Raw genomic sequence first — 27,024 nt, forward strand, 5'->3', positions numbered from 1 at the left:
AAATTTATTTCTAATATAGATTCAATGATCCATAGGAGTTACTATTGGGACAGAAATGAGGCCATGTGTTAAATAGAATCTGAAAGGAGATACTTATTTTTTATTATTTTCAGATATAACTAGGTCAAAATATTTAATATCAAGGCAAATCCGTATCAGCTCAGGTACTTCTGGCAGCAGCTGCCAGAAAGAAAGTACATTATACACTGATGCTGTAACTTTAAACATTTTAATTGCATTATTTGTACAGGATGCACGCGAAGACACTGGATTTCCTTCATAGATAGGTCCTTCAGTAGGTAATTTCTTCTTCCCTTCCGCCTCAGAGATCATGTGAAAAGAAACAGATCCTTTTTAAAATGGTTAAATCAAGCAAAATACCCTAGAACACAACTTTTCCATAACTATGGACAACACAAGCCTTTGCGTGCTGTAGGAGAAGGATCGCTTCCTCTCCTGATTATGCTACACACAGACAGGCAGGACGGATCCGTGCTGAAAACAACACCTCATTAGCAGGGAGAGGACACCAAGAGAAGGCTGCGGATTGAGACATTTCAGTAAGTCACTTCAGTAAGTCACATCTGCCACCCAGATTTAGCGGAGGGAAATGCTGTCAAGCACAGTTGGATGTTCAACCATCCTGTCGTTGCTTTGCCTCCTCAAACTTAACCAGCTCAAATGTGCCAAGCCCCCACCAGAGGTACTTCTGGAGCACTGGGAAATTCAACAAAAGTGGCATATTTCAAGCCTAGATCTGACATACAGGCTGCTCTTTGCATGAGGAAGTTTTTATTTTTAATGATTTTTTTTTTTTTTCTTTTCTAAAGACAATGGAAGCTGGTGGGCTGACCCAGTAAACAAAGCACAACAACTGTCAGCGTATCTTAAAATATTAGTCACAAACAAGTAGTCCATAAGCAGCAAAAATATTGGAGCGCAGTGTCCTAAGAACTGAGTTTTCTAATATCTAATATGGGATACAACACACTTAGAGCTTTCCTGCAGGGGGTACCCTACCAGCATGCGTGTCTTCTATCCAAACTCCTCATTATTTTATTTTTAATCACTTTGAGCCCTCTACCTCTCAGAAAGATTCAGGGAAAAATGACTGATGTATTTGACATTTCATTGGGTTAAGAAGTAAAATCAGACAGGTAGATACAAACCAGCGTTATCCTCTAAGAATAATTTTCTCAAGTGGTAAAACCATTGGGCTCAGTGAAATAAAGGGGACAGCCCTCAAAGAACTGTGGTATGAGTCAAGACAGCACATCCCATTGACAAGTCCTCAAGCACTTGACTCAAATTTCATTATTCCCACTTTATGAGAAATAATAAACAATGCAAATCTATGCATGAAAATTAAAGCATTACCAACCACTAAGAACTCCACCAGTTAACAGTACCTTATATGCATTGCCATTTGAGAAAATACGTGCTCAGATGAAAATAAGACTGATCTCATAATTAAGCCATGAATATTCACACTAGACATAAAGAAGTGTCTAGGAAAGTTGGAAGAAGTGGCTTGAAAAGCATAGGGAAGATAGGGTTCGGGGGGGGGGGGGGGGGCGGGGTGTGTGTGTCATGTGCTTTTGCTCCTGCTCAGCAGCAACCTTAAAAAACATGGTCATGTATAATACATATCCCACGCAAGCATGTGAATCATAGAATGGGTTGTGTTGGAAGGGACCTTAAAGATCATCCAGTTCCAACCCCCCTGCCATGGGCAGGGACACCTCCCACTAGACCAGGCTGCTCAAAGCCCCATCCAGCCTGGCCTTGAACACTTCCAGGGATGGGGCATCCACAACTTCCCTGGGCAACCTGTTCCAGTGTCTTGCCACCCTCACAGCAAAGAATTTCTTCCTAATATCTAATCTAAGTCCCCACTCTTTCAGTTTAAAATCGTCACCCCTCATCCTATCGCTACGCTCCCTAATAGAGTCCCTCCCCATCTTTCCTGTAGGCCCCCTTCAGGTACTGGAAGGCCACTATAAGGTCTTCCTGAAGCCTTCTCTTCTCCAGGCTGAAAAGCCCCAACTATCTCAGCCTGTCTTTATAGGAGAGGTGCTCCAGCCCTCTGATCACCTTCGTGGCCCTCCTCTGTTCCAACAGGAATCAGAAGCGTTCTGCTGTGTTTCACTGAAATAGAAAGCTGTGCTCTCCTACCTTATCCGCTCTCCTCTTCTACTGTCATTTTTTTTATTCAGAAAAAAAATAAAAATTTCAAAGCAATGTAAAACACAAGTTTTCCATGTCAAAATCTGAGAATTCAGGGTCAAATGTAACGAGTTAGCAGCTTCCTCTGGAGCTGCGCTGTAAACAAGAGCTGAAGTCTCAAGGGAGAGGCATTCTCAGCGAATCGCTACCACCTGGTGTGACTGGTGAGGTACCAACTGCTTCCAGATCAGTCTCAAGCCTGAGCAGGTTCCGTGTGAACCCACATATATGTATGTGCTGCGTGTTGTGGACTGACACCATAACTTAACAACAGGAAGTTCAGCAGCAAGTCCAGCTGAAGGAACTCCCACCTTCTCCCCTGACTGTCATTCCCACCCCCCTGCCATGGCTCACCAGCCCCTGAATTACACTGGCACAACTCTATGGGGCCATGCTGTGAACCCAAACAGGGAACTGTTCCAGCTTTAAAAAGACCCCAGAAATAAATGTATGTATTTATTTAACTCACAGCATGATCTCTCAAACTATTGTTCTGGCATAACCGAGGGGTGGAGTGGCACAGTGTGGTGGGAACAGGAATACCTTTTGCCAGTATTGTTGACAAACATTTTGGATTGTGAAATAATGGCCTTAGCAAATTTTCTAAGTGCTTCAAGCACTAAGATCTTAGACTTCCAGTGCCTGGTGGGTCTTAACATACACTCTACAAACAGTTTCTAACTTCCGTACTACTTTAGACTCAGCAATGTCTGCTTTATTTCTTACTTGAAGGTTCTAAAAGCTACCTGAAGGCAAGAGCTCTATGAACAGCCCAGTCCTGCCCCCCAGCCTCCTTACACGCTGCCCAAATCCTAACACAGTCTCACCTGCTTAAAAATAAAGCAAGGAATGGCAGAGACTTTCCAGTAAGACTCTGATTACATGATGTTGATCACATAAGGTCATAACACAGACAGGTGGGATACAGGGAAAGACGCTCTTGAAAATTTTAGGAACACCAGCTAGCTTTCCCAAAGGCAGCCTGAGGAGCAGCCCAGCAGGCAAGTAATACATTCAAAGCATCAAGGGGTTGCTTCACATCCTACGCTGTAGTTGTGCAGGAGAAGCCATGATAAAAAGAGCATAGTGTTTCTCTTCCTCTCTCCATCAAAGGGCTGCAGCTTCACTGCCATTCTCTCCTGGCTAACTCACACTTGGGCATGATGTTCTACAGTGAATACTCGAGCAGAGTATATTATCTTCAGGACTAATTTCAAACAGTGCAAATACCACAGAAGAGATGAAGGCTGCTGCTAAGCTAACATGTGAGAGAGGAACCTTTCTTAAATAAATAAATGGAGTATCTGTGTACACACAGAGAGGGGAACCTCCTCAGCTGTTTGGATATAAACATGTATCTCAGGACAGAACTTTAGATGCAAAATTGAGATTTTTTTGGTTCCTGCTGATTAGCCACATGTGACTCAAGTGTGCCAGCTGGACTAGATGCCATTCTGAGCTGTGTCATCCTCCACATGCCTTGTCAAGGGAGCCAAGACTCCAACCAAACAAGATTCTTAAGTTGATTCCCTGGACCAAGTGTGTTAAATAATATCATCTCCATTTTTTAACACCTAAATTTCCCTTCTTCTCCGCTCTCTTGCTTCAGCTGAGGATGGACAATAGCAGCACTGCTCTACTTGGGAAGGTATGCTCAAAATAAGCAAAAGTAATAGAACCCGTGCAACTTCTTTTATCTTACACTAGTAGAGACAAATACATGAAGCATGGTGTTAATATGATGGAAAATATACATCCACAAAGGAAACAGCTTTTCAGCCTCACCTTTAGGTCATCAAAACTCTCTGATACAGGACTAAGCAAAATAAAGCCCAAGTTAGTGTGTAAACAGGAGTCCTATGTAGCTTGTTTCAACGTTAGCACCAGTGCAGTTACACTCTATGACTTTCATCTAAAAATTCTCATTGCATCTAAAAGTATTACTTAAATCAAACCACCGAATTCCAAAGTTAAATGAATTATTCCTTTAATAAAGACTTGAAGTACTTAAATGAGATTAGATATTTTCCTTAATGTCCTTTGGGTATTTACTGCTGTACATCAGAAGATGGTATATGCCCTGGCACAAGAAATCCACACAATCAGTAAAAGCGGAGCTACCCATGGAGTTGGTCAATGATTTAAACATGCCAGGAGAGGAAGTATTTGTTGTCTCACTCTATGAAGCTGTGCTTTTATTGTTAACTTATTTACTCACTGTTAGCTGGTTGTAACTGAATGCTAGTTTAGATACTTGGGTGATAGATCATATAAATTTTGCATACGTGAATGAAGATTTGTCTGGTGGTTTAGTACACAATTTGTGAGGATGACTGGCCATCTATTGAAAAGCAACCCAGTGGAAAGGCTGGGAACAGAAGCCACAGCTCTCCAATCCTTATATTCTCTGCTCTAACTGGACTTCCTTTATTTCACTCCTCCTAATGCAAATAAAAGGTATTTTTATGAACCTCAACAGCCAACATAACCAATGAATCAGTGTCACATGAGTGGTCTTATAAAACTACTAATTTTTTTGTGATACACATACAGTAGAGAAACAGTCAGTTCTTACCTAAGCATTCATAGCAAACTAGTACATGGTACAGGTGGCTATTACAGCAATAAGCTTTCCAAAAAACACTGTATTTTTTTCTAATCTTTAAAACAGCTCCCTCTTCTGGCATACTCTTTCTATACTGTTTAAGTACCATACTTCATTCCTTACCAGTTTTTAATTCTGTTTGGTTCCTAACACTCAACAAATCCAATTTCAGTGTTAAGGCACTTACTACGCAGTACAGCTGTGAAGGCAAAGAGAGAGCACCTTAAATTACAGGTCTTGAATGAATGGCTAGTTCTAAGCAAGTATTTGTCTAAGATTATCCATATACTTATCTTTACTACCTTTTTCAAAAGGTACCCCAAAAATCAATCCCAATCAGGATCCACACCTGGACAAGAAGCCTGGATGGCCAGCCTCTGGGTCACATTTGCAGGATCACTGAAGTCAGAAGGGATCACCTGAGATCTCCTAGCTCAGCCCCTGACCACACAGGGTCAGCTAGAGCAGGTTGCCCAGGTTTGCACCCAGTCAAGTCTTGATTATCTCCACAGCTTGAGACTTCACAACATCTCAGGACAACCTAACATCTCAGTAGGCAGAAATACTCATGGCAGTGCCCATCTCTAGCTACTGATTATACAAAATACCTGGGAATTTATGTTCCTTACTTTAGCATCTTAATTAGGTGTTTAATATTCGGCTGGATGAAATTGGGCCTTAGAGTTCATTTCTGAACTAGGTGACATGGACCCAGCCAGAACCAGAAAAAAACCACAAAAACAAAACAAACAACCCCCACCCACCAAAAAAAAAACCCACCAAAAAACCAAAACAAACCACACCACAGGAGATCTCTCATAACAAGGCTGACAGTGACAAAACTGCAGAGGTAAGAGATGAGGTGAGGCTGGACAGTCATTTTTTCCTACTGCTGATGCTCTGTCACTATTCCATCAAAAAAACAACCAAACCACAAAACCAGAAAGAGGAAAAAGCAGCTTTCACTGCCTAATGTATTCAGGTAGAACAGGTTCTCGACTTCATTCATAGAATTGTTGCTGGAGCTCATTCAGTGACAGTGAGCACAAAGCGTATGGAACAGAGCATGAGCCAGAGCCAGAGGTCCCCTTGCCCAGGAGGTAAAAAGTCATCGTTCCTCGTAACCTGGCGGCCTATTGCCAGCAGCGTTCCCCTTTCCTCCGGTTGTATTACAAACGCAAACAGTGAACACTACTGTGCCCTGGGGGAGGAGACACCCGCTGCTGACTTAAAAAGTAGCATGAGAGGATGGAAATATCTTCTTTGATTAACTCGGTGGTCTCTACTCCAGAATCAGATTTTGCTTCATATAAACAGTTTGGATCTATCTTCTTTTTATTGATTTAGTCACACATTAAGTACTAAGATTCACATACAGGATTACATTCTGGCCGAGGTTGACAGAAGCTACATGCTACAACCTAATCTGTCAATACTGTGAGTTCTCACTCGATCCAATGCAGTTCTTGTAGACAAATGGTTATAACATACAGATTACATACCAACAAGCACATTTAATCACATAAATTTTGTATCAAAGCACATCCTAGCACGAAATTGAAGAGAATTGGAGTAAACATGCTTTACACAGTTTGTAAAATGAGGAAACAGACTCTTTTATTATTAAGGAAAGCCCTTGGTCTCAGTGGTGACAGTAGACCTCTGAAGAACTATTCATTCCAGTGACTGCTAAGCAGGGGGAATGATTAACAACTTAAAAAAAAAAACAAAAACAAAAACAAAAACCTGGTTTAGTGGGAGCCAAAAAACCAAAATACAACAGATGTAAGCTTCAGGGCTATACAATTAGTTTTAGAGTAAAGTATTATTATATAGTGACTTTTCTTATGCAAATGTTGAGGGTGATGACTGTTAAATATCAAAACAGCAGGTGAAGACAAAGCCAGCTGATTTACTGAAAGCTTTTCAGAGTCCCTACATTACAATAAAAAACAGAACTTCAAAGACTTTAAAGCTAACAGGAAGCCTCACTTCAATGGAGAACACATTAAAGGCTTGTCATAATCCAGGCAAATTGTTTGCACTATTTTCACTGCTGAAAAAGTTAAGTAGTCTGCAAGTGACAACAGTCCTGTTGGTGTAAGTAAGTAAAACAAGTAAAAGTAAGTAAATACAGCCTTTACAAGTAAGTAAAAAGTAAGTAAAACAAGAAGATGATCCAATAACCCAGCAGCAATCCAACTGCAAGCAGGCAGATGAAGAAACTCGGCAAGCGTAGGGACTACTCTGCATGCGTGACAAAGAACGGAATTCTGAAATTATTTCTGTGTATTAATTAATGAACGAAACTTCTGTAGCATGCTTTACCACAAAAAAATATTATTTACATTACACATCATCAACCATGAACTAAGCTTCCCCTGTAAAAGACCACAAATAAAAAAGTTGCCTAGTTTACAGCAATGGTAACAAAAATTCCGAAGCCTAGAAATAAGGTATCGCAATGCACTCTTGCAATGAGATGCAAGAAAAATTTGATGAGCAGCAAAACTTCATGAGCTAAACAGCACGGCGGTTTTAAAATTTGTACTGTATTTATTTACAAAGTTAAATGTTTCATAAATACACAGACACAAATAGACAGATACTCTTAAAACAGTAAAAAAAAAATATTCCATTACACTTTGTGGATCCTGGTTTTCAATGAACCCAAGCAATGTTAAATATTGCTATAGTAGAGTTTATACTTCACTGCTAATTTTACACTAAACAAACACTGCAAAAAGGAAAATAGACCTTTATGACACAAGAGGAAAAAAACGTAATTCCTGTCCTTTCCATAACGCCTACATTTCCAGAAAACCATGGGCCTGATCCTTCAATAGTACACATTTAATTTTACTCTCATGAGTAAATCTCATCGATTTTAATAGGAAATAATTTACATTAAGAAAGGCAAACAAGTATATGCGTATATTTTGGACTGCAGAAAATGTGGGCCTTTTACACAGTAATTACTACAGTAAACACATTATTACTCTTATACAGAGGTTTTGCTTACACAAGGAGAAAATGTTGCGGAACAAAAAAAGTATACATTAAATATTTCAACTAATATAGCAAAACTTTATTCAAATGATAAGTTTACACAGTCTGCCATTAATAAAAACATTAGCTTGTTGTAGTTAAATGAGATTGAACTCTGCTGCACGTTCTGTATTCCAGCTGCTTCAAACACAGCAGACGATCAGTCCTCAGGAGGCAGAATTCTGCCTCATTTAAAGTCAATGGGAATTTTGCCATCAGTTTCAGAGTAGAAGAATGTTTTGGAGTCAATTTTTTTTAAAAAAGGGGGAAGGGGGAGGAAGCTATGTCAGACCAGAGAGAAATCCTCCCCATTACAAACAAATTTGACTAAAAAAAAATATAAAATAAGTATACAGGATTTTCTCCTCAAATCTCTTGCAACAATTAGATTCCAGCAGAAGCTGAAAATTTTACCATCTTTCTCTTCTATATGCACCTCCCAGCCCCATTTTGTTTGATTACCTATAAACAAAAGCGTATGCATGAATTTCATCAAGACTGGAAAAGTATGTACCAGAGCAGTTTAATGTGCAGAACGATGTATCACATGCTGTAGGACCAACCACGTTCAGTTCAGATCACTGCACACTCCGCTGTGCCTCCTCTCCTTTCTGAGTGAGAGTCGCCCTTGTCTGGCTATTTCTTTCCTTGACCTGTATCAAGCTATCCTTTTGCCCTTCTATTTCATTCCATAAAGAATCTCAACTAAGGATACATGCCTTTCAAGTGTGAAAATTGCTGGACTCCAGAAGGGCTCCGCATTTCATACACAGGAAGTTACAAAAGCATGAGGGGAATGCTATCTAATCCTAACTGTTTAGGTACACGAACACGTTGCCAGATGACCCAAATGCCCGGATCTCTCCTAAGGCTGTGTTTTTTGTGTTGGCAGACAGCATTTCCCTTGAAGGCTAAAAATGAGGTATATACCAGGAGGAAAAAGACATTTGATTTATGAGAAGCAAAACTGCATTATGTTATGCCAGGTCCTAGTCAGCTCCCTGCCAGCTACAGCAAGGAGCTTGGGTAACTTGATTCACTATTGAATTAGGGTATCTAAAATGAAAATAGCATTATTGTGGTTGCTGTGATTTTTAATTGTTTTCTCAGTGAGAGAACTTCCTGCTTGTTACCAAGGTAATTCTGAAATAAGAGCAAAACCATAAATCAGCTGCCTGCAAAAGCTTGCAGACCATGACAGAAGCACTCTGAATATTTCACTGATGTCTATTTCTGGTTACCTATCTACTTAATGTAAGATGTTATTAAGGAGTCTTCACAGAACTGTTCCGCAGGAAATAAGCTCCATGTAGCCCTGCCACTACATTTTCTTGCACAAAAATTTTCCTTTCATGAATACAGAGAGCATAAAGTCTGTGCCACTCGGTATATTTTGAGCAGAATAACTTACATGCCTTGCAGAACTACCTTGCCTTGGATGCTAATGTTTGACTTTTGTGCTCTTCCCCTATAAATCTTTCTACTGATGTAAGTTAGCTTTACAGATTTACCCTAGTTACAGGCTCTAATACCAACTCAAACACAAGGGTGTCACAACCTCAAGACAGGTGAAAGCTCCAGAACTTGGGTGAAAAAGAAACACTTTGCTGTTCACTTAAGACTTCCAGAAATGCCTTAACTGGAAGAAAGCAGTAATTGAAAAGCATCAAATCATTCTTGTACCTCTGGAAAACTGTTTGACGATGTGGATCCATACAGATAGTCTTTTACTAAAGAGTTACACTATGCAGTATCTGGCTTAAAAAATTGTTCCCACGAAACAGTAGCAAGATGTAATCATAGGAGGTTTATTTCTTCTTTTCAGTTACAGAAAGAATTTAAACTTCACTGTCACTGGGTTAGAAATTACACTATTATTAACTCCAGGAGGCAAGGGCATAAAATCATTGTGCCCAGAGAAACTAACATAAAATATTCTACGAGGGTTCCAAAACCTTGCAAAAAAAAAAAAATTAAAAAAAATAAAAAAAGGAACCACAAAAATAGTGTGCTCTCTTTCACCATTAAGGACCAACCCACACACTGGTACATAAACAGCAACAGAGTATGCTCTAACAGAAACAGTAAGCCAAAGATGTGGATAATCAGAAGAGACATTATTTGTATCACTGATTTTGGGGAAGTAACAATAGTATCCAAAACATTCAAATAAACTATAGGAAGTATTAGAAATCTGCAAACTCTTAAGTCAGTGAAAGAGTCCCAATATCTGTGCTTGAGAGGGCTCAAGCTACTTTTGCTAATGGCAGAACTCCTACAGTTCACTGTCAGACTTCAAATAATTTAGTACTTCTCCATTAATTTTAACATATGCTAAATGAAAATTTAAAGCTTGCATTTTAAAATGACCAGATTTAGATATAACTCAGAACTATAGAATTCTCATTGAGTTCAAGAGGCTTACCATAAAAATTAATGTGCAAAAAGATAAGTTAAAAAACATCTACTATGAAAAAAAGAACTTAAAAAAACCCTACTGTATCCAGAGTTTTCCCTCAAATATCGTAACTTGCACCTTTCAGTTAGCACACAGCTGACATCGCAGTACCACTTTAACATGCAAGAAATAAATGGAAAGTGAGCATAAAAAACGCAATATTGTCATCAAACCACCACCACAGAGTAAATGAGTGAGATATCCCAATTTCTCAGTTTTACCTTATGGCACCGTTACGAATACAGATAACAAATATAACAAAGAAATTTCACCATTGCAATACTACTGATTTTTTGGCCATATGCATGGGCCAAATTCTACCACATCTAGTTAGATTTTTGCAATTTAACATACCCTTTCCAATCATCGCACTTCTAGACTTAAACAAAAAAACTCTTACCAGGAATAATCATGAATAAGAGCCTGGGTAGATTTTTACTTTCATCTTTGGAGAGGTCCTTCCAGGGCCCACACTTTAAGACATGGGTAGCAGCTCCGCAACAGTAAATAAATTCTTCATGTAATGGGACTGGCTCTTCTGATGCCGACCTCATGTTTGCTGTTAGATAGAATAAGATACTGTTATAACAGATCAGCAAATGTTTACATAGCTGTCTCTTTGCTATTATACCTTCCCATAGAATAATTGGAAAAAAAACCCCAAACTCCCCAAACAGCTGTCATCTCCAGTAAACAGAGGCCCAATTCAGTATTTGATGTTCAAATAGGTCATAGAAGTCCATACATATTACTACTATATGACAGAAAGTGTCTATCAGTTTTTGTCCCAGAAATATATGGTGGTGAATTGGACAATAAGATCTATTCTACCTTGAAAGCAAATAATTTTAAATTTCTTATCCACAATATCCACTGAAAAGATTCAGCTGAAACCTATTTGATGCAAACAAAAGAAAAAATACCAAAGAAACAGAACTACTGCACAAATGCCTTCGCAAGATCTGTCTGCTTCAACTATGGGAACACGGCATCACTTAAAAACAACCAACAAAAAAAAAACCAACAAAAAAAAAAACAACCAACAAAAAAAAAACCCAAAAGAAAATACCAGACACCAAAAGGAACACGCTAATTACTACGTTGCCTTCCAGCACTAGCTGGGCTCCTCATTTTCAGTGCAGCATAACTTACTTCTCCAGAAATTTTCAAAGGATTAAAGGAGGAGTCTTTGTCAGTTAAAGCTAATCAAGATTTGATCAGTTCAGTCAAATATTTATGCTCACCTTTATAACTTTCCTTAAATTATTTCATCATCTGAATGCAGCAATGGGAAATAAAACAGCATGCTGCCAAATAAACAAGGCATGCTCATCAGTTCAGGTATTTATCATGTCTGAAATCATTATGTCCTAATAGGCTAGCACTTTGGAACTGGCTGATTGACCAAACTCCCATATCTTTCCTTCAGTAAAAAAGCCACTTCATCAAGTGACTACTTACAAATTAAAATGTCATCAAGATGAACAAAGACATACACAAGCATCTGCCAAAATAACCATTTACTATTTGCAACTACAGGTGCAAAACCTATCTACCAAACGCAGAGTCAGAAGCCTGTCCTTGTTGGAGTACAGTCACACACGTGCATCACTTGGAACAGAGACTGGTGCTTGGTAAGTCCACAAAGCTGTATCAACTTCAAGGGCTATTTGAGCTCTACGAAATATTTCAAATCTTATAAGAACCACATTTCAGGCTTCTGAAGCAACAGATCTGGCTTAAACAGAGTTGAAAAACTTGGCTAAATCAGTACACAAATGACTACGCATTCTTTATCCAATACATGACCGTCTATAACGGAGAAGGCTGCCCACTTAACTGTTTCCAATTTAATTAAATTGTAATTCAAGTCACACACAAGGGGAAAAAAAAAAAGATTAAGTCTAATGACTAATCTAAAAGATTAGTCTTTGTTGTCTCTACCTAGTACACCCCGAAAGTTGACTGAAATACGTTATGCAAAGAAAAAAGTATAACGAGACAGCGAGCAAAAAATCCCAAGATTATAGGCCACCAATTCTCAAAAGCAACTCTCAAGGACTTCACATGCAGCCAAGGAAAACATTTTAGATAAGCCTCATCTTGAAATTAACAGACAAAAGGGGCAACCACCTTTAATGTTATTCAAGAAAATGATCTTTCTTGAGTTCGAAAGCCACTATTTCATGTATAACTTATATACCAGTGATACATCAGCACATGGAATTAGGACAAATAATTCACACAAAATGAGAAGATGATCAAAAAAGATCCAACAAAAAAAAAAGTAACATTACAGTAAAACTGTGTATTGTTGCATACTACCATGATCTTTAAAACATCAGAAGCATCTAGTTAAGGATAACATTAGGCCTTTCAAATGCTTTTGTTTAGTGAAAAAGGAGCATTCATTTCTGAGTACGAGGACCCAAATCCTACTTCCTAATCAGTTTAAGAAGTTTTAAACATGTAAACTAAAGCCTAAAATCTACAAAGTTTGCAGGACCATGAGGTGGGAGCACTACCTTCACAAATAGTCACTGGAAAATTCTCAGTGCTACACAATTTGAAAGGAACAGATCTGAATGAAGCTGTCACATCAAGTTAAAATAACAGGCAATGCAGAAGAGACAGATAATGCTCTATTTTGGACTAGCAAGAAGTATCTGGAAAAAATCTAGTATAATGCAAAAATAAAACGCTTCTGTAGGGAGAAGTGTTGTTTAATACTTCCAATTACAGCACAATTCTCTGGATGAAGTTTTATTTTCCCACCTCCCTCCTTCACCCCCAGAAAAAGTTTAATGCCAAAGGAGACATCTTTACTCATTCATTATTCGCCGTGTTATCATCTTTAACTTACAGTGACTGGAACATAAGTAATTGAAGTGAATATTGTCAAAATACAATAAGGTATATTTTGCAATGCATTATTCCTGCTTTCGTTTCTTCATTATTCAAAGCTGAAAGAAGTCAAGAGCAGCTCTGACAGAGAAACCCAGTTACATCAGCAACCAAAGTAAACATTAAGTTTGTCATCCGATTTCTGAGGTGTTTACGATCCAAAAAGCAAAAGCTGCAAGTCCTTACCCAACAAAGTAGGTTTTATACAATGTTTCCGATCATGAACCAATAAAATCAGTTGTAAAATTTCATTTTGAATTGATTTCACTGAGCAATTCCAAATGGAAATCCCACTGACAACTCTCCATTCACAAGCAGCACTTGCAACAAAAGGTCATAAATTAAGCAATGAAAAAAGGAAGCTCAGCAACACATTTTGGACTGGAGTGGTAGGCTTTTCAGGCTCACACAGACTCTTGTAGTAGTTTTTATCCAGTTTTTAACTTATCTTAACTTATAATATGCACAGTGTTGCAGTACCTGAAAGTAAGACTGCACATTAGAGAAGAAAAGGTTTTCTGAAACACTTCCCATCTGAGACAATCCTAAAAGGTTTCCTAGGACTAGCACTATGTAACATCTGAGGGATTTTTATTTATTTATGGTTGGGTTTTTAATTTGCAACTTTATGGCCTTTACTAATAGAAATGGGTTGACGAGAAAAACAGAGAAAAGAGAGTGGATATATTCCCAGGATACTGTTCAGACCTGTTTTAAGATTAAATCAGTAAAATACCTCTGGATCTCCTTCCTTCTCCATAAATGAAGCTTGGAAGAACAGTAATTTCATTATAGGCATCTATCTTTGGCATGAATTGCCTGTGTTTCCCCTAGAAATACCTTAAGATGGCCTATCAATTTCCAAACACATTTAATGGGCAGACGTCTCGAGAGATGAGACTCCTACCAGCCCAGTCAGCTTGCGGAGAGGGCACCAGAAAGCTACGGAGAAGACAGACCCACAAACTTGACCGGTGGGAGTTTCGTATGAGTCATCACAGAAGAAAGTAATAGTTACATTTCTTTCTCTTGCTCTATGTAAGAGATCAGGCCTTATTACATCCCATGCAATATTTTCCTCTTCCTCTCCATCCCCTGTCTGTAAACTCTCTAAACATACATGGAAAAATATTACAAGAAAGGCAGCTTCTATCAACAACACTTAATCCAATAACAAACCTTCTGCTAGAATACATAAACATGGGCTTTGATTTACAGCTTAGGGCTTTAGCACTAGATTAACATACCCTTAATGTAGGTGCCTACCTGAACGCAAACTCCTATTACAGGACACAAAGATCTAAGTGACAGTACACGGACTGACTAGTGAACAACCATGGCACCAGCCACTAGGCTTCTGCCTCCGGATGAGGCAAATCATCCCCGAGTTGGCAAAACCTATAATGAGAACTTAGACATACACTTGCACTTACAAACAAACACATATATTTAGGTGTCTTGCCACTGATCTGGCAATGACCTACTGTCTTTGTTTCAGATAACATTTGGAAACAGAATTATCCACAAGGAGCAGATTACTTCTGCCACACAACTAAGTCTCTTCATATTCATCTTTGGTTCAACTGACTCCAAAGTAAAATGCTGATAGTAAAACTAAGTTTCCTTTGCACATATTGTGCTTCATTATTTATGCAACTGCCCTGATGGCGTATTAACTGCTCCTTCCTACACTATTACTGGGACTTGTCGTTTTATTTGAAAGATAACTTGGGAATAACAAAATTTGTGATCTGCATCCAAAATAGTGTTTAATGGAAGAACTGGCACAAACTCAGTCTAGCACCGCATAATATAACCAGAGTAAGTGACTGAGATATGGCCTACAAACTACCCAATCATAAAACAGGACAAACAGGTTGGTGTACCCGATCTGAAGAGCGATGCTAAAGAGAGATGCAATAGCAAATCACAGGGGCAAAGGTAAGATGCACAAAACAGTGGTGGAACCAAAGTAAAGGAGAAGGAGCACTTAAGCAGATTTGACATACGGGATTCCACAAAGCTGTAAGAAATACAACCCAGGGTGCCCATTGCCAGAGTTACTGTGAGGCCACACTCTGCCCTTTTTGATACGTCACCGTGACTGGAGGAAGTGCCTGAAAACTGCAAAAAGGCAACCATCATGCACATGTTAAAGATGAAGTGTGCAGGCAGCTACCGGTCAGTCAGCCTCGTCTCAGTTCTCAGAAAGCTATCAAAGAAAATCCCCCAAATTTGTACCTGAGCACATGAAAGCAACAGGGAGCACACCCTGCATAGATCTGATGAGGGCACATCATGCTCAAATAACCTCATTGCCTTCTGTGATGAGATGAATGGCTCAGTGGATGAGGGGAGAACACTAGATGCTGTTTAACATAACTTGAGCAAGGCTTTCTACACTGTTTCCCATGGTATTCTTGTAGCTAAGCTAGTGAGATGTGGACTGAGCAGACTATGAGGAGCTCTTGGGGGGGAAAAAAAAAAAAGAGAAGATGAAAAAGAAAAAATAAAACACACATGCAAAAAAAAACCCAACCCACAACACGAAAAAATCCCAAACCATTAACTTAGCTGCACTGTCCTTCAGAGACCAGTATTGGGCCAATACTGTTCAATGTCTTCATTAAATACCGGGGCAACGGGACAGTATGTACTCTCGGCAGGTTTGTACATCATACCAGATTGAGAGGGCAAGGAAGACACAGCAACTGAAACACTGGAGGGCAGGCCTACTATCCAAATGGACCTTGACAGGCTGGAAAAATGGGAACCACATGAAATCCAAAGGCAAATGGAAAGTCCTGTATCTAGAATTCAGAAACCCAATGCAGCAACACAGGCTGGGGCTGGAGGGCTAGGAAGTGGCTTTGCAAAAAAGACACTAGTGGATAACAAGTAAAAAATGAGTCAGTAGTGTGTCCTTGCAACCATGAAGACCAAGAACACTAGAGGCTGCATTAGCAAGAGTAGCCAGCAAGTTGTGGGACGTGATTATCTTCCTCTGTTTGGCATTGGAGAGACTGCATCTGGAGTACTGTGTCCAGTTTTGGGCTCCTCAGTACAAGGAAGATATCAATATACTGGAGAGAATCAATTAGATGATATGAATGCTGAAGCATGTGATGTATGTCCAAAGGACAAGGACCAACAAACAGTCAAAAGTTGCAATGAAGGAAATTCTAATGACAAAGAGGTTTCCCCACACACACACTGAGGATTATTAAAAAATGGAAGAAGTTGCCCAGAGAAACTCTAACCTTGGCGATATTCATGCTTGACTGGACAATGCTTCCAGCAACCTGACCTACTTAGCTCTTTCTGAGAAAGGAGCTGGACTACAGCTCAGGGAAGACCTACAGAAGTTGGTTGTATGTAAATTCATGAGACTGGAATAGATACACCTGGGAAGTGCCAAAAGAAATGGCTGATGCAATTGCAGGCTGCTGCTTTTCACAGAATCACGGTAAATCAGAGAAGCTCTTCACGGTTGGTGGTGGGGGGAAGCCAGGAAAAAAAATTGTCGAAAATCATAGCCATTTTCAATCAAGAAAGGTAAGGAGGAGCACCCAAGGCACTATAGGCTGATGTGGCTTAGCTGAATCCTCAGAAAAAAAATCACAGGAGCATGTATTCTTCTAATCACATAAAGGAAAAGACGTTAATCCAGAATAGGAAACCAATTTCCCAATGGCAAATCATGTTTAAACAATGCCACTGCCTTCAATGATAAAATACCTAGCTACAAGAATGAAAGAAAAGAGGTAGATGTAATGCACACTGCCTTATCAAGACTTTCGGCACTGTTGCCCACTGCATTCTCCTTTCCATGCTAAGGAAACACAGGCTGAATAAACTGACTCGCACAGTTTGAAAACTAGCTGAACAAGCTTAAAAGATAGTCAACTACTGGCTGTCAGCTGAATGTCAAACAAGTCAAGTAATCTTGGGTCAATACTGGAGCCTTTCATCAGAAAGTTGGAGACGATGAGACAAAAAATGCAAGCAATGCTAAATCATCTGGGTTAGTGGTTACAGCCAGAGCAGAGCTCTAATTCAGAGAGCTGTTTCCTTGAGAACCTTAAGGACTGGGCCAACAAATCCCTCATGATGCTCAGCAGTGGAAAGCACAAAGATCCACACGTGGAGTGGAACACCATGTTTCAGAAGCAGCTCAGAAATAACTGGCTGAGTAGCAGCCCTGCTGAAAAAGATATGTTTGTCATGATGGATGCCAAACTGAAAGACAACAATGCAATCTCCGCACAGTAAGGCAATCTATGAACCAGACCGAAATTCAAGAAGCGTAGCCAGCAGTTTGAGGGAAGTTACCCTTCCCCTCTATTCAACAGTCTCACGAAGACATAACTGCAATACTGCGCCTAGTTTTATTCACCCCACGAGATCAAGAAAGGCATAGGGAAATGTAGGAGGGTCAAGTCGATAACTACCCAGAGGCTGAGCAGCCTAGAGCACACAAATTCTAAGGAAAAGCTTCACGAACCATAGGAAACTGAAGTAGATGTATTTCATGGATTATCTGTACTGGCCTAAATAAAAAAGAAACACTGCCCTAACTGGTGAGCTTATGTGATTGAATTCAGTATCACAATGCAAAACAATAACTGGAAAAATAGAAAGCAAGATTCCTTCAGCTGCCTGCTATGCTAAGGCTCTAACAATTTCCGCACCATTATCCCCAGAAGAGAATCATCCCGACCTGACGTAAGCTCCTTGATTTGCAGACTGGAACGAACATGCTCATAGCTGAGAACTAGAAGCAGAAGGGACAGACTGACCGACCTGGTAGGAAACCTGCAACGATGAACAAGGGGAAGAGGGGGGGAACACAGGATGCCTAGATCTCATCAAGGATTTCTTTGGACAAACTACAGACAAACACTGGATGCCAGATTTTCTACAGAAAAACACCAAACGTAGGCCAAAGACTTTGTAAGCTGTTGTGACATCAGTCACAAATCTTGACCAGTTCTGTACAAGAAAAGCAGCAGCAGCCGCCAGTAGCACATAAAACTGAAACATTTCTTCATTGTACTTTACAGTACAATTCTCTGTCAAAGTCGTATGATGGCAAGGACCCACTAGCCCCTTTCACCTTAGTTCTGAATTAGTAAATAAAAACTCTTAGGTGTTATTTGTAAAAGGGAGCAAAACTAAAAAGTTAACACTATGGACACTTCAAATAAAGAAATGTAGTTATAGAAAATATCCCAATAAAACTCAACCATCTTTACCTAAGGCAGTTCAGAGCAGCAGGCTGTTTTTGTCTAAAACAACTGAAGAAATGAGGCAGCCTTATTTTCAGGGATCATTCAATGACCTAGCAATCTGATGCCTTGATGCCTTCAATTTGTTTTGTTCCTGTGTCATTCCCCCCCTGCCCCTCCCTCAAGCAAAAAAAAAAAAAGCTAGGAGAATTTCACTGATGACCATGCAAAAATATCTGTGGAAATGCATAGAAATGGGGTACAGCTTACTCATGCTTAGAGCTGTAATGATAAAAAGCTGAAGCGCAGAACGAAAGTGGGAATCAGTTTTCATTTCTGAACCTTGTACAAAGACACCATACAGGAGACTGTGCATAGACCTAAGTAGGAAGAAACTTAGTTTTAAGACTTGGACCTACAGTATCATCACTAAATTTAGATTTCATTACCGCTAATAACCTTGTAGCAGTCACCAAGAAAGCACGTACTGTTCTGGTGGAAGGGAAGCAGGGAAAATAACTTATGGGTATCAATTTTGTACTGGACAAGTGGCCCCTTGTCAGTGCCAAACATTATAAAATCAGTTATTGAGACAGCTTTTCAGCAAAGCAGCAGAGGACTCGCAAATCAAAAAAAGTGTTAGCTTGGAAAGGTCCAGATTTTGTGGATTCAAATCAGGAATGGATGGATCCCTCATCAACCTTGTTCTAACAAGGTGCTTTGCTCTGGTATGAACAACTTGGAAGAGTTTCAGGGGTAAGGAATCAAGAAATCAAAAAACATTTTCAGATCCCACAATGATAAAGTCTACATTGGTCTGGTACAAACTTATTCAACAGAGAGGGTGGTCAAAACCCTGGGGAAACAGATTAGGAAGGCCAACCATAACTTTTAACCAATCTTAACAACCCACTGAGAGTTTTGGCTTTAAAGAGTTCAGCATGTCCTAATGACTGACAAATAAATAAATAAATGGAGCTCTTGTTAATTATCATAATAGAACTATTACAGCACTCTTGATCTTGATTTCCACACTACTTGCAAGAAGATGAAACAGCAAATGAAAGGCTTCCAAGGGAATCAGGCACAATGGCAATGTTTATGAAAGCAGTCACAAGCTTGAAAGCATCAACTGTTGGCCTACAGCACTCAACATAGTCGGCAAGCAGATCTGATGTTTCATTGCAGTTCTGGCAACAAAACACTAAGTTTTATGTCTTGTCTCTCTTTCTCCTTTGGCTATCACAGACCTCAGTTTCTGCTTGTGCTGACGCTCCTTTCACAAGGGTCTCAAAAACCCAGTTATGCTTGCCCAGCACTCAAATAGCAGAGTCCACATCCCTTATTATTAGGTAGATGAAGAGATCCTCCATTTGCCATTGCAACTTTTAACACCCAGTTAGAAACATGTAGCACTGGAGTCATAGCAAGCAGAAGAAAAAGCCCAGAAGTCACCCTGGTGTGGCTGAGGATCCCCTGCGGCTTCATACAATACCAGCAACTATAAATGGATCCAAAAGAAAAAAAAACACACACATGAAATTCTAAATGTTTTATTGAACACATTTCAGCATTGTGGAAGAGGTCCTACATATCATGTCCTGTCAATCTATTTAATCACACCCAGGTGGTAACTTTCACTTTTTCAAAGGAGCTAAAGCATCACAAATAGTTTGTGAACAGTTCAGAGCTACCAACATAAAAATTATCCCAAAAGACTGTGAGGGTTTTTTTGTTTTGTTTTTTTTTTTTTAAAGTAACTTCATAAGCATAATTAAGGTGGGGAATCCTACAGATCACATTAAAGTAATACTTTACATACTCCTAGCAACTCCACCATTTTCCAGTTAATATGCAAGCCTGAAAAGAAGCAAGCAAGAAATTCATCACTTAAAGAAACAAGTGCAGTCGAGGAAGTGGTGATAGTTTGCATGAAAACAAACATAATGGTTTAATTTGGTGTAATATGGCATGTTTTTCAGAACAGAAAGTGGGATCTCGGGAAACATTTTAGCCCCAAGGGAAGAAACAGTTGTTCCTTTGCACATAGTATTAAGATCTACGGGACACATGAAGTAGCTTTCAGACAGCTTTCCCTCCAAATACTGCATTAAAGTATTAGACCTAAAGGAAAATCTCAGGGAGTTTAAAACTGAAATCTGACAGATAAATAAAGAGAAGGTGGGGAGCATGAATAATAGGTGGGTATAATAAATATACTTTAAATATATGTTCTGAGATTAGACTGCAATGTTAGTAAAGCCTCAGTCAAGTAAAGATGGAATTTCTACGTGAGAATATAAAAAGCTGCTGCTGAAGTACATCATCTTCATGGTAAAGAAGGTTTCCAGGGAGAAAACTATGCCAGGTCTCCTCTGACCAGCAAATTTCACAGAAACAGCAGACTCACATCAAGAGATTCTTGTAAATGAACTTTCACAGCTACCTGCAGGAAAATCAAGCAAAAAGCAAAAATTCTACATTAGAAAATCAAAGGGAAATAAATCGTGGTTTGGAATGGATACCATGAGAAAATTGCTACAAATACAGTAAAGTCTGCAAAATACGCAATTTTTTTAATTGTTTATTTGAACGTGGATTATGTCGAACATCAGTATTTTGGGATCTACTGGGCAAAATTGAAATGTAACACCATGATTACACACTGGGCTAAAATCTTTCTGAAGTTAGAGGTAGGAATGTTATACTTCATGAATAAGAACCCATCATGCTTATGTCTGGATACAGAGAAAAAAACATCAGTGGCCTTCAAACTTCGGTACATACCACCACCCAAGACAGAGCATGTTCAAAATTGAACAGGTATGTGACTTATGTGCAAGAAGAGTCGACACAGCCTTTCATGGGGTATTGCTTCAATAGAAGAGTGAGAAATAGCAGAAAGACTACAAAAAAGTGAAAGAACAGATAATCAAGGACACATGCACAAGAAGAAACTGAAAACGGGTTTGAGAGAGAGAAAACATGCACATGCAAAAAGTTTTGCTTGTGGCCTAAGGGTTTTGAAAAAATGCTTGCTCACTAAACAAAGATGATGCTTCTTTGACCTTTGATCCCTACTATATCTAGGGAAAACAAGAACTTTGCACCTTTTCAAAAGAAAAAAAACAGTCAAAGAACTATTTGGCTCTGCAACCATACGTTCTATATTCTTATTTTTTTCTACTACATCAAAAACCCTACAAGCCCTACAATTCTCTTGGACAACCATTTAAGTCATGCAGGTAATCCGGACAACATTCAGTGAAACACAAAAATGCAAGAATTTAAAGTAACAGTAACCTATTTGTGTATTTAAACCACCGCACCCAAAAGTTAAACACTTGAACATTTGCAGAAACTTCCATCTTTCAGGAGCTGTATTGACAGGCAAAAGCAGTAAAAAGCAGTTGCTGTTTCATCTTATGTTAAATAACTCCTTTTCTACCTCCTATCAGAATAAGATTCACTACTCAATGGAGAGCACTATTCTTTCTTTGTTCTTGTTAAGTAAAGGAAAGCTCAAAGAGCATAATAAATACTAGCAAGAAGTAGCTATCAAAGCAAAAAAAAAAAAAAAACACCATACACCAATCCAATTAGCATCATGCTGTCCTTGATTTAACTTCCTTCATCTTTCACTGTGCTGTTCAGCATGAATCTCCCTAATGAACTATCTCTTATTTCTATATGTTTGTTCCATATTTCCACATTAGCTTTCTCCTAACATATGCTCTGAATTCTTTTTTTTTTCTTTTCTTCACATTTTATTATTTCGACTTATATGTATTCTTACATCAACTGTTTATCTCACTTTCAACTTAGCTCTCTAGCTTTCTAATAAGGATATAAAAGGATTAGTCAAAATAGCATTTATTTACAGTAGACCAACTTACTGGTTACAACAGCATTCTCCAGTAATCACTAACCTGTGTCTGCTGCTTACCACTTCCTTCTTATATTTACTGCAGCAGGTGTACATTCCGACACTCATTTACTAACCTAAACAGGCTAGGAAGGCACTGTAAGCAGAAACATGAAAACAAATAGACTGTATGCAGCTCTGTGTAAAAGACAAGGGAAATCAAACAGAAGAATCAAACAGGAGACATAAACCAGAGACTACAAAGAATAATACCAGATAGTATTAGATCCCTTTCTGAGTCACTACAGTAATATAATTGTCTATACTATTAATATGAGGCCTGGAGTCCAAGCCCTTCCCAGAAAGAAGCAATGGTGATGTTCATCACTCTGCTGATCAGGGGGATGGGACAGGGAGTTGAACAGCCAGGCTGGAGAAAGTGCTGCAGTAGCCAAAAGGTTTCTCCCAGAAACAGTGCTGCTGGAAGACGTGCACACCAGTGCTCCGATATACAGACCTACAGTTCTAGTAACAAGAGGATCCAAGTCCATGCTGGAAACATTGCTAGCTTGCTCCTCAAAAGGAGGATAACCCTTGAAGTACCACTATTGTGCGCAGGGACCCAGCTCCTCCCATCAAAACAATCCTGCCAAACCCTGACAACACATGCTAACATACAAATACATACATAAACAAAGCCTGTGTTCATCATAGGTGCAAATAGTAATCCAGTTATCATCTGATACTATTTTTATTTACAATTAGTGCTACAATTTCTTTTAAGAGGTAAAATTTGGGGGGGTTGGATTTCCACAAGAATTTTCTATTTTTTTTTTCTATTTTTTTCTATTAGTTTTTTTTCTATTAGGTTTAAAAAAAAAAAACGAGAAATTTGAGTAAAGAATCTGTCTAAACAAAGGACAACAGGAACAGGATATAAACAGAAGCAGGAGATGAGAAGTAAAAAGGAAAGTACCAGAAGAACAGCACAGTTACCAGCAGCAGTAGGAAGAAGGAAGGAGACTGAGGAAAGAAATGAGGATACTGATGAAAGAAATCCTGCCATATTTGGAGTTGTAATATCTCTATTTAGACATTGTTCTGGCACATCAGGATTACCTAACATATGATAACAAGCCACCTACCACCCAATGCACAGCTGCATTAGGTGATTGGGCAATCTTAGCTAGGTAAATCAACAGTTCTCTCCTTCATTTCACTCTTTTGGCTATGTACTCAGGCTAGTATTTCTATGTAAAAACTTGAATTTGTTTAAGCTTAAGACTCTTTTAAGCTCAGACCTTTCATATTACACATTTGTTTCCTATTATGAACATTCTTTCATCAGAATGACTGACTTCCCCCAGAGTAACCTGTTCACAAACCTTACTGGACAACTAAATGTTATCGTTCAAAGTGTAAGCTGGAATGAAATTTAGTCAAACATTTTACTGAAAATTCGGTATTACACACTGGTTTGTCAAAAGCAGACAAAACATCGCTAGACAAAATATCACAACACATTTCTATTAAGAGCATGCCTGATTTAAATAAGCAAAATCTACCTGTCCTTCATATCCTGCATGCGTGTTATCTGTACCAATGTACAACATCACTAAGGCTTAAACCTTGAAATTCAGCTCCTAATACGTGGTAAGTATAACCTAGACATTATCCAAAATGGGGACTACCCCTTTTTCCAGCCAAGGTGCCCTCATTATAATAATGGCAAAAATGTAATTTAAAAGAAATCAAAGCTATCAAAAAAAAAACAAAAACAAAACCAAACAGTAAGAACAGTGCTATGAGGAAGCTTTAGAGTGAATCTTGTCAAATATACTGTTAAATTCTTTGGCTTGGCAGTCATATTGGAAATTCTGATTTACCATTACCCATACACAATCTATTGTATTTGCCTCTGTGACTCACATGAGGCAGATAAATAGGTAATAACCCATCAGTGTCTCATCTAATTTACAAAGTAGGAAATACCAAACAGAAGTAGCAGAAAGCATATTCAAAACCAATAGAGGTGCCTCCTGAGATAGCGTACCTTTGACTCACTGAACTACTTGAGGCTGGATATTGTGAACACTAGAGCTCCACACGGATGCAAGGCAGGGAGGAGTTGGTAGAGAAGAAATCTACTGCGGAGCTTTAAGTCTTCAGTACATCTGTTCCAGAAAGCTCCTGGGCTGCACTTTGTTGCAGGCAGAGTAGATAGATACTTACATAGCAGGACGAGGTAAAGAAAAATGCTTGCCTCTTTCACAAGCATCTGCTTAAGGTAGTGTCAAAGATTCTTGAAAGATCACTGACTTCAACTGATCTTATACAATCCTTCTAGTAGCTTTCCATGATGGAAAATATTAAATGCTAGTGCTGTCGCTTACCCAGTAAACGTGTGACCACTTCCCTCACTGACATCATAAGCAAGCGCCGCAAGAAAATAGGAAACTGCCATAATCCTAATTAATAATTGAAGGCTTCTAGTCTCTGAGACACATAAAATACAAATTCATATCCAGATTCTGCAACAGGTCCATGCAGATGGACTCTCAGACCTTAATTGGCTATCATAAAATCCCAGAGGGCTAGGAGTATACCGCACCTTAAAAAAATCAGGGTCTGCATCATTCAAGCCGTTCAAGTCTTCTGATGATAAGGCTTTGATATTATACTTAAGTTGCACGAAAAGAAGCCGTTTCATCATTTTTGCAAACACAATGAAAAAGTTACCGGTGAGAAAGCCCGTGACAACTGTCATGACTCAACAGTGCCTCATCGTTATCATCATTTCATTTCCATATCACCGTTCACACTGCTTCCTGAACCGGCTGCTCACCTCCTGTCTGGCACAGGCATTTTTTTTCTCTTTCCTAGCAGCTGCCTTCAAGCCTGCATTTACTAACAGCGGTGATACTCGGGGATCAGCCCGAAGAGCAAAACTGACAGACAGAGGGTTCCTGAAGGCGGGCTGTGTACGCCTGCCAGACTCTCGGCTTTTCCAAACCAATTAGTTCCTCTATTAAAACATGCTGCTTTCTACTTACAAATCTCACCTCACTTTTAACTTATAAGCATTCACTACCTTATTTTCTTCATTTATAGACCCTTCAGGCCACGGACTTTTTCTTCCTACCTGTTTTATAACTTGCTGCTTAGATAACGAGCATCAGTCGGCTCCAAGTGATGCTTCACAGGAACAACTACTGACATATAGCAAAAACACCGCAAGTAGTATCACCGCAGTTGTTTTTTAGACAAGGAGACGCTGCTTAAGGTCTTTTTTCCTCAAGCCTCCTCCCAACCCAAGGAAAAACAAGTCAAGGGAGCAGGTACGAAGCGTTGCTTACTGCGTGGGATGTGTTACTCCATCCTTAACCTTACGCCTAGAAATCGACAACATGGAACACGAGTGTATGATGTATAAACCTGATTTCTCCACGGCCGTTGTATGAGGCCCGGGGCACACAGACACACACACCCCCTCCCCTCACGGCCCAGCCAGGCGCCCCCTCAGTCCCACCGCCGGCTGCCGCCCCTCAGGGAGCGGCGAGGCCCGAGGAGCACGGCCGTCTCGGACCCGACACCGCCCGCCGGGCACGGGGAGAGAAGGGAAGGGAGGGAAGGGAGGAAAGGGAGGGGAGGGAAAGGAGGGGAAGGCCCGCCCGGCACACCGTGAGGGGCCCGGCCGGCCCCGCCACCCGCCCTCGGCGGGAGCACACCCCGGTCCGCGCTGCCCCCGCCCCACATGGCGCCCCAAGGCGGCGGGGCGGACAGCGGAGCGACCGCCGCCGCCGCCATCGCTGAGGCACGTACCTTCCCCCTTCGCAGGCTCCCCGACACCCAGCGCGGCGGCGGCGTCTGCCTAAACCGGGCGGAAGCAGCCGGTGAGGCCGCTCCTTCCGCCGGGGCCGCGCGGGGTGGGCTGAGGGCAGCCCCGCCTCCCGCCGCCCCGCTCCCTGAGGGCGGTGGCCGGGGAATGGCCGCCCCTTCCCTCAGGCCGGCCGCCGCCCCGAGCAGCGCCTCCCCCGCCGGCGGCCGTCTACCCTGGGGCGATAGGGAAGCCGTTCCCGACGGACCGGTGGCCGGTGGGGCCGCCCGGAGGAGGCCCGTCGCCCGGTAGGGAAAGGCGGGAGCAAGAGCCAAGTTCCTCAGGGACGCACGTTTTGGGAGTTTCCTTCCATTTCTGTCATTCACGCTTGCCCAAATCTCAGAGTTTCTTTGGGAATTTTGGCAAAGAAAGAAAAAAAATCGGTATTTTCGCAGGAGCAAAATGAGGTGGGGTGCTTAAAAAAAGGCAGAGAAAGGGGTAGCAGAATCACAGACTCATCCTTCAGGGAGTTTGAAGTTGCATCTAAAGGAGGAAACTGGACGTGGGCAGCTGGAGTGTAACACCAAGGTAAAGCAGTCTCCCCTCAAAAAAAAAAAAAAAAAAAAAAAGATTTTGAGGATCAGCTCGCAAAAGACAGAAAAAGTAGCAGTAAATCCTGTCCCAACCCACCAGCATCCTGCCATGGAGTCTGAATGTCCGCTCGTTGCGGTGTGAGGGGAGCTCAGGGAAGATGAGGCTGTAATGAAAAAACTAAACCCCCTGGTTGTCAAAGAAGGCCTTAGGGAGGTTTTCATGCTGAAATGCTGCTTTTTGGAGAAAAGCGTTGGAGGAGGTGTTTCCAGTTGAAGTTAG

At 40.3% G+C, this 27,024-nt stretch overlaps 1 protein-coding gene across 3 annotated transcripts in view; it reads right to left on the reverse strand.

Annotated features, from left to right (window-relative positions):
* LDAH (lipid droplet associated hydrolase) overlaps positions 1 to 26,267 on the reverse strand; it is a 130,837-nt gene extending 104,570 nt beyond the window's left edge. For all 3 annotated transcript variants that reach the window (XM_054194792.1, XM_054194790.1, XM_054194791.1), the window contains exons 1-2: positions 26,157 to 26,267; positions 10,738 to 10,896 (exon numbers count right to left, since the gene is read on the reverse strand). In XM_054194792.1, coding sequence (XP_054050767.1) covers positions 10,738 to 10,891 — 154 coding nt within the window. In that variant the 5' untranslated portion in view covers positions 10,892 to 10,896; positions 26,157 to 26,267. The remainder of the gene's footprint in view (positions 1 to 10,737; positions 10,897 to 26,156) is intronic.
* Positions 26,268 to 27,024: the final 757 nt, after the last annotated feature.

This window comes from Rissa tridactyla, chromosome 3 (assembly GCF_028500815.1).
Source record: "Rissa tridactyla isolate bRisTri1 chromosome 3, bRisTri1.patW.cur.20221130, whole genome shotgun sequence".
Classification (NCBI taxonomy): domain Eukaryota; kingdom Metazoa; phylum Chordata; class Aves; order Charadriiformes; family Laridae; genus Rissa; species Rissa tridactyla.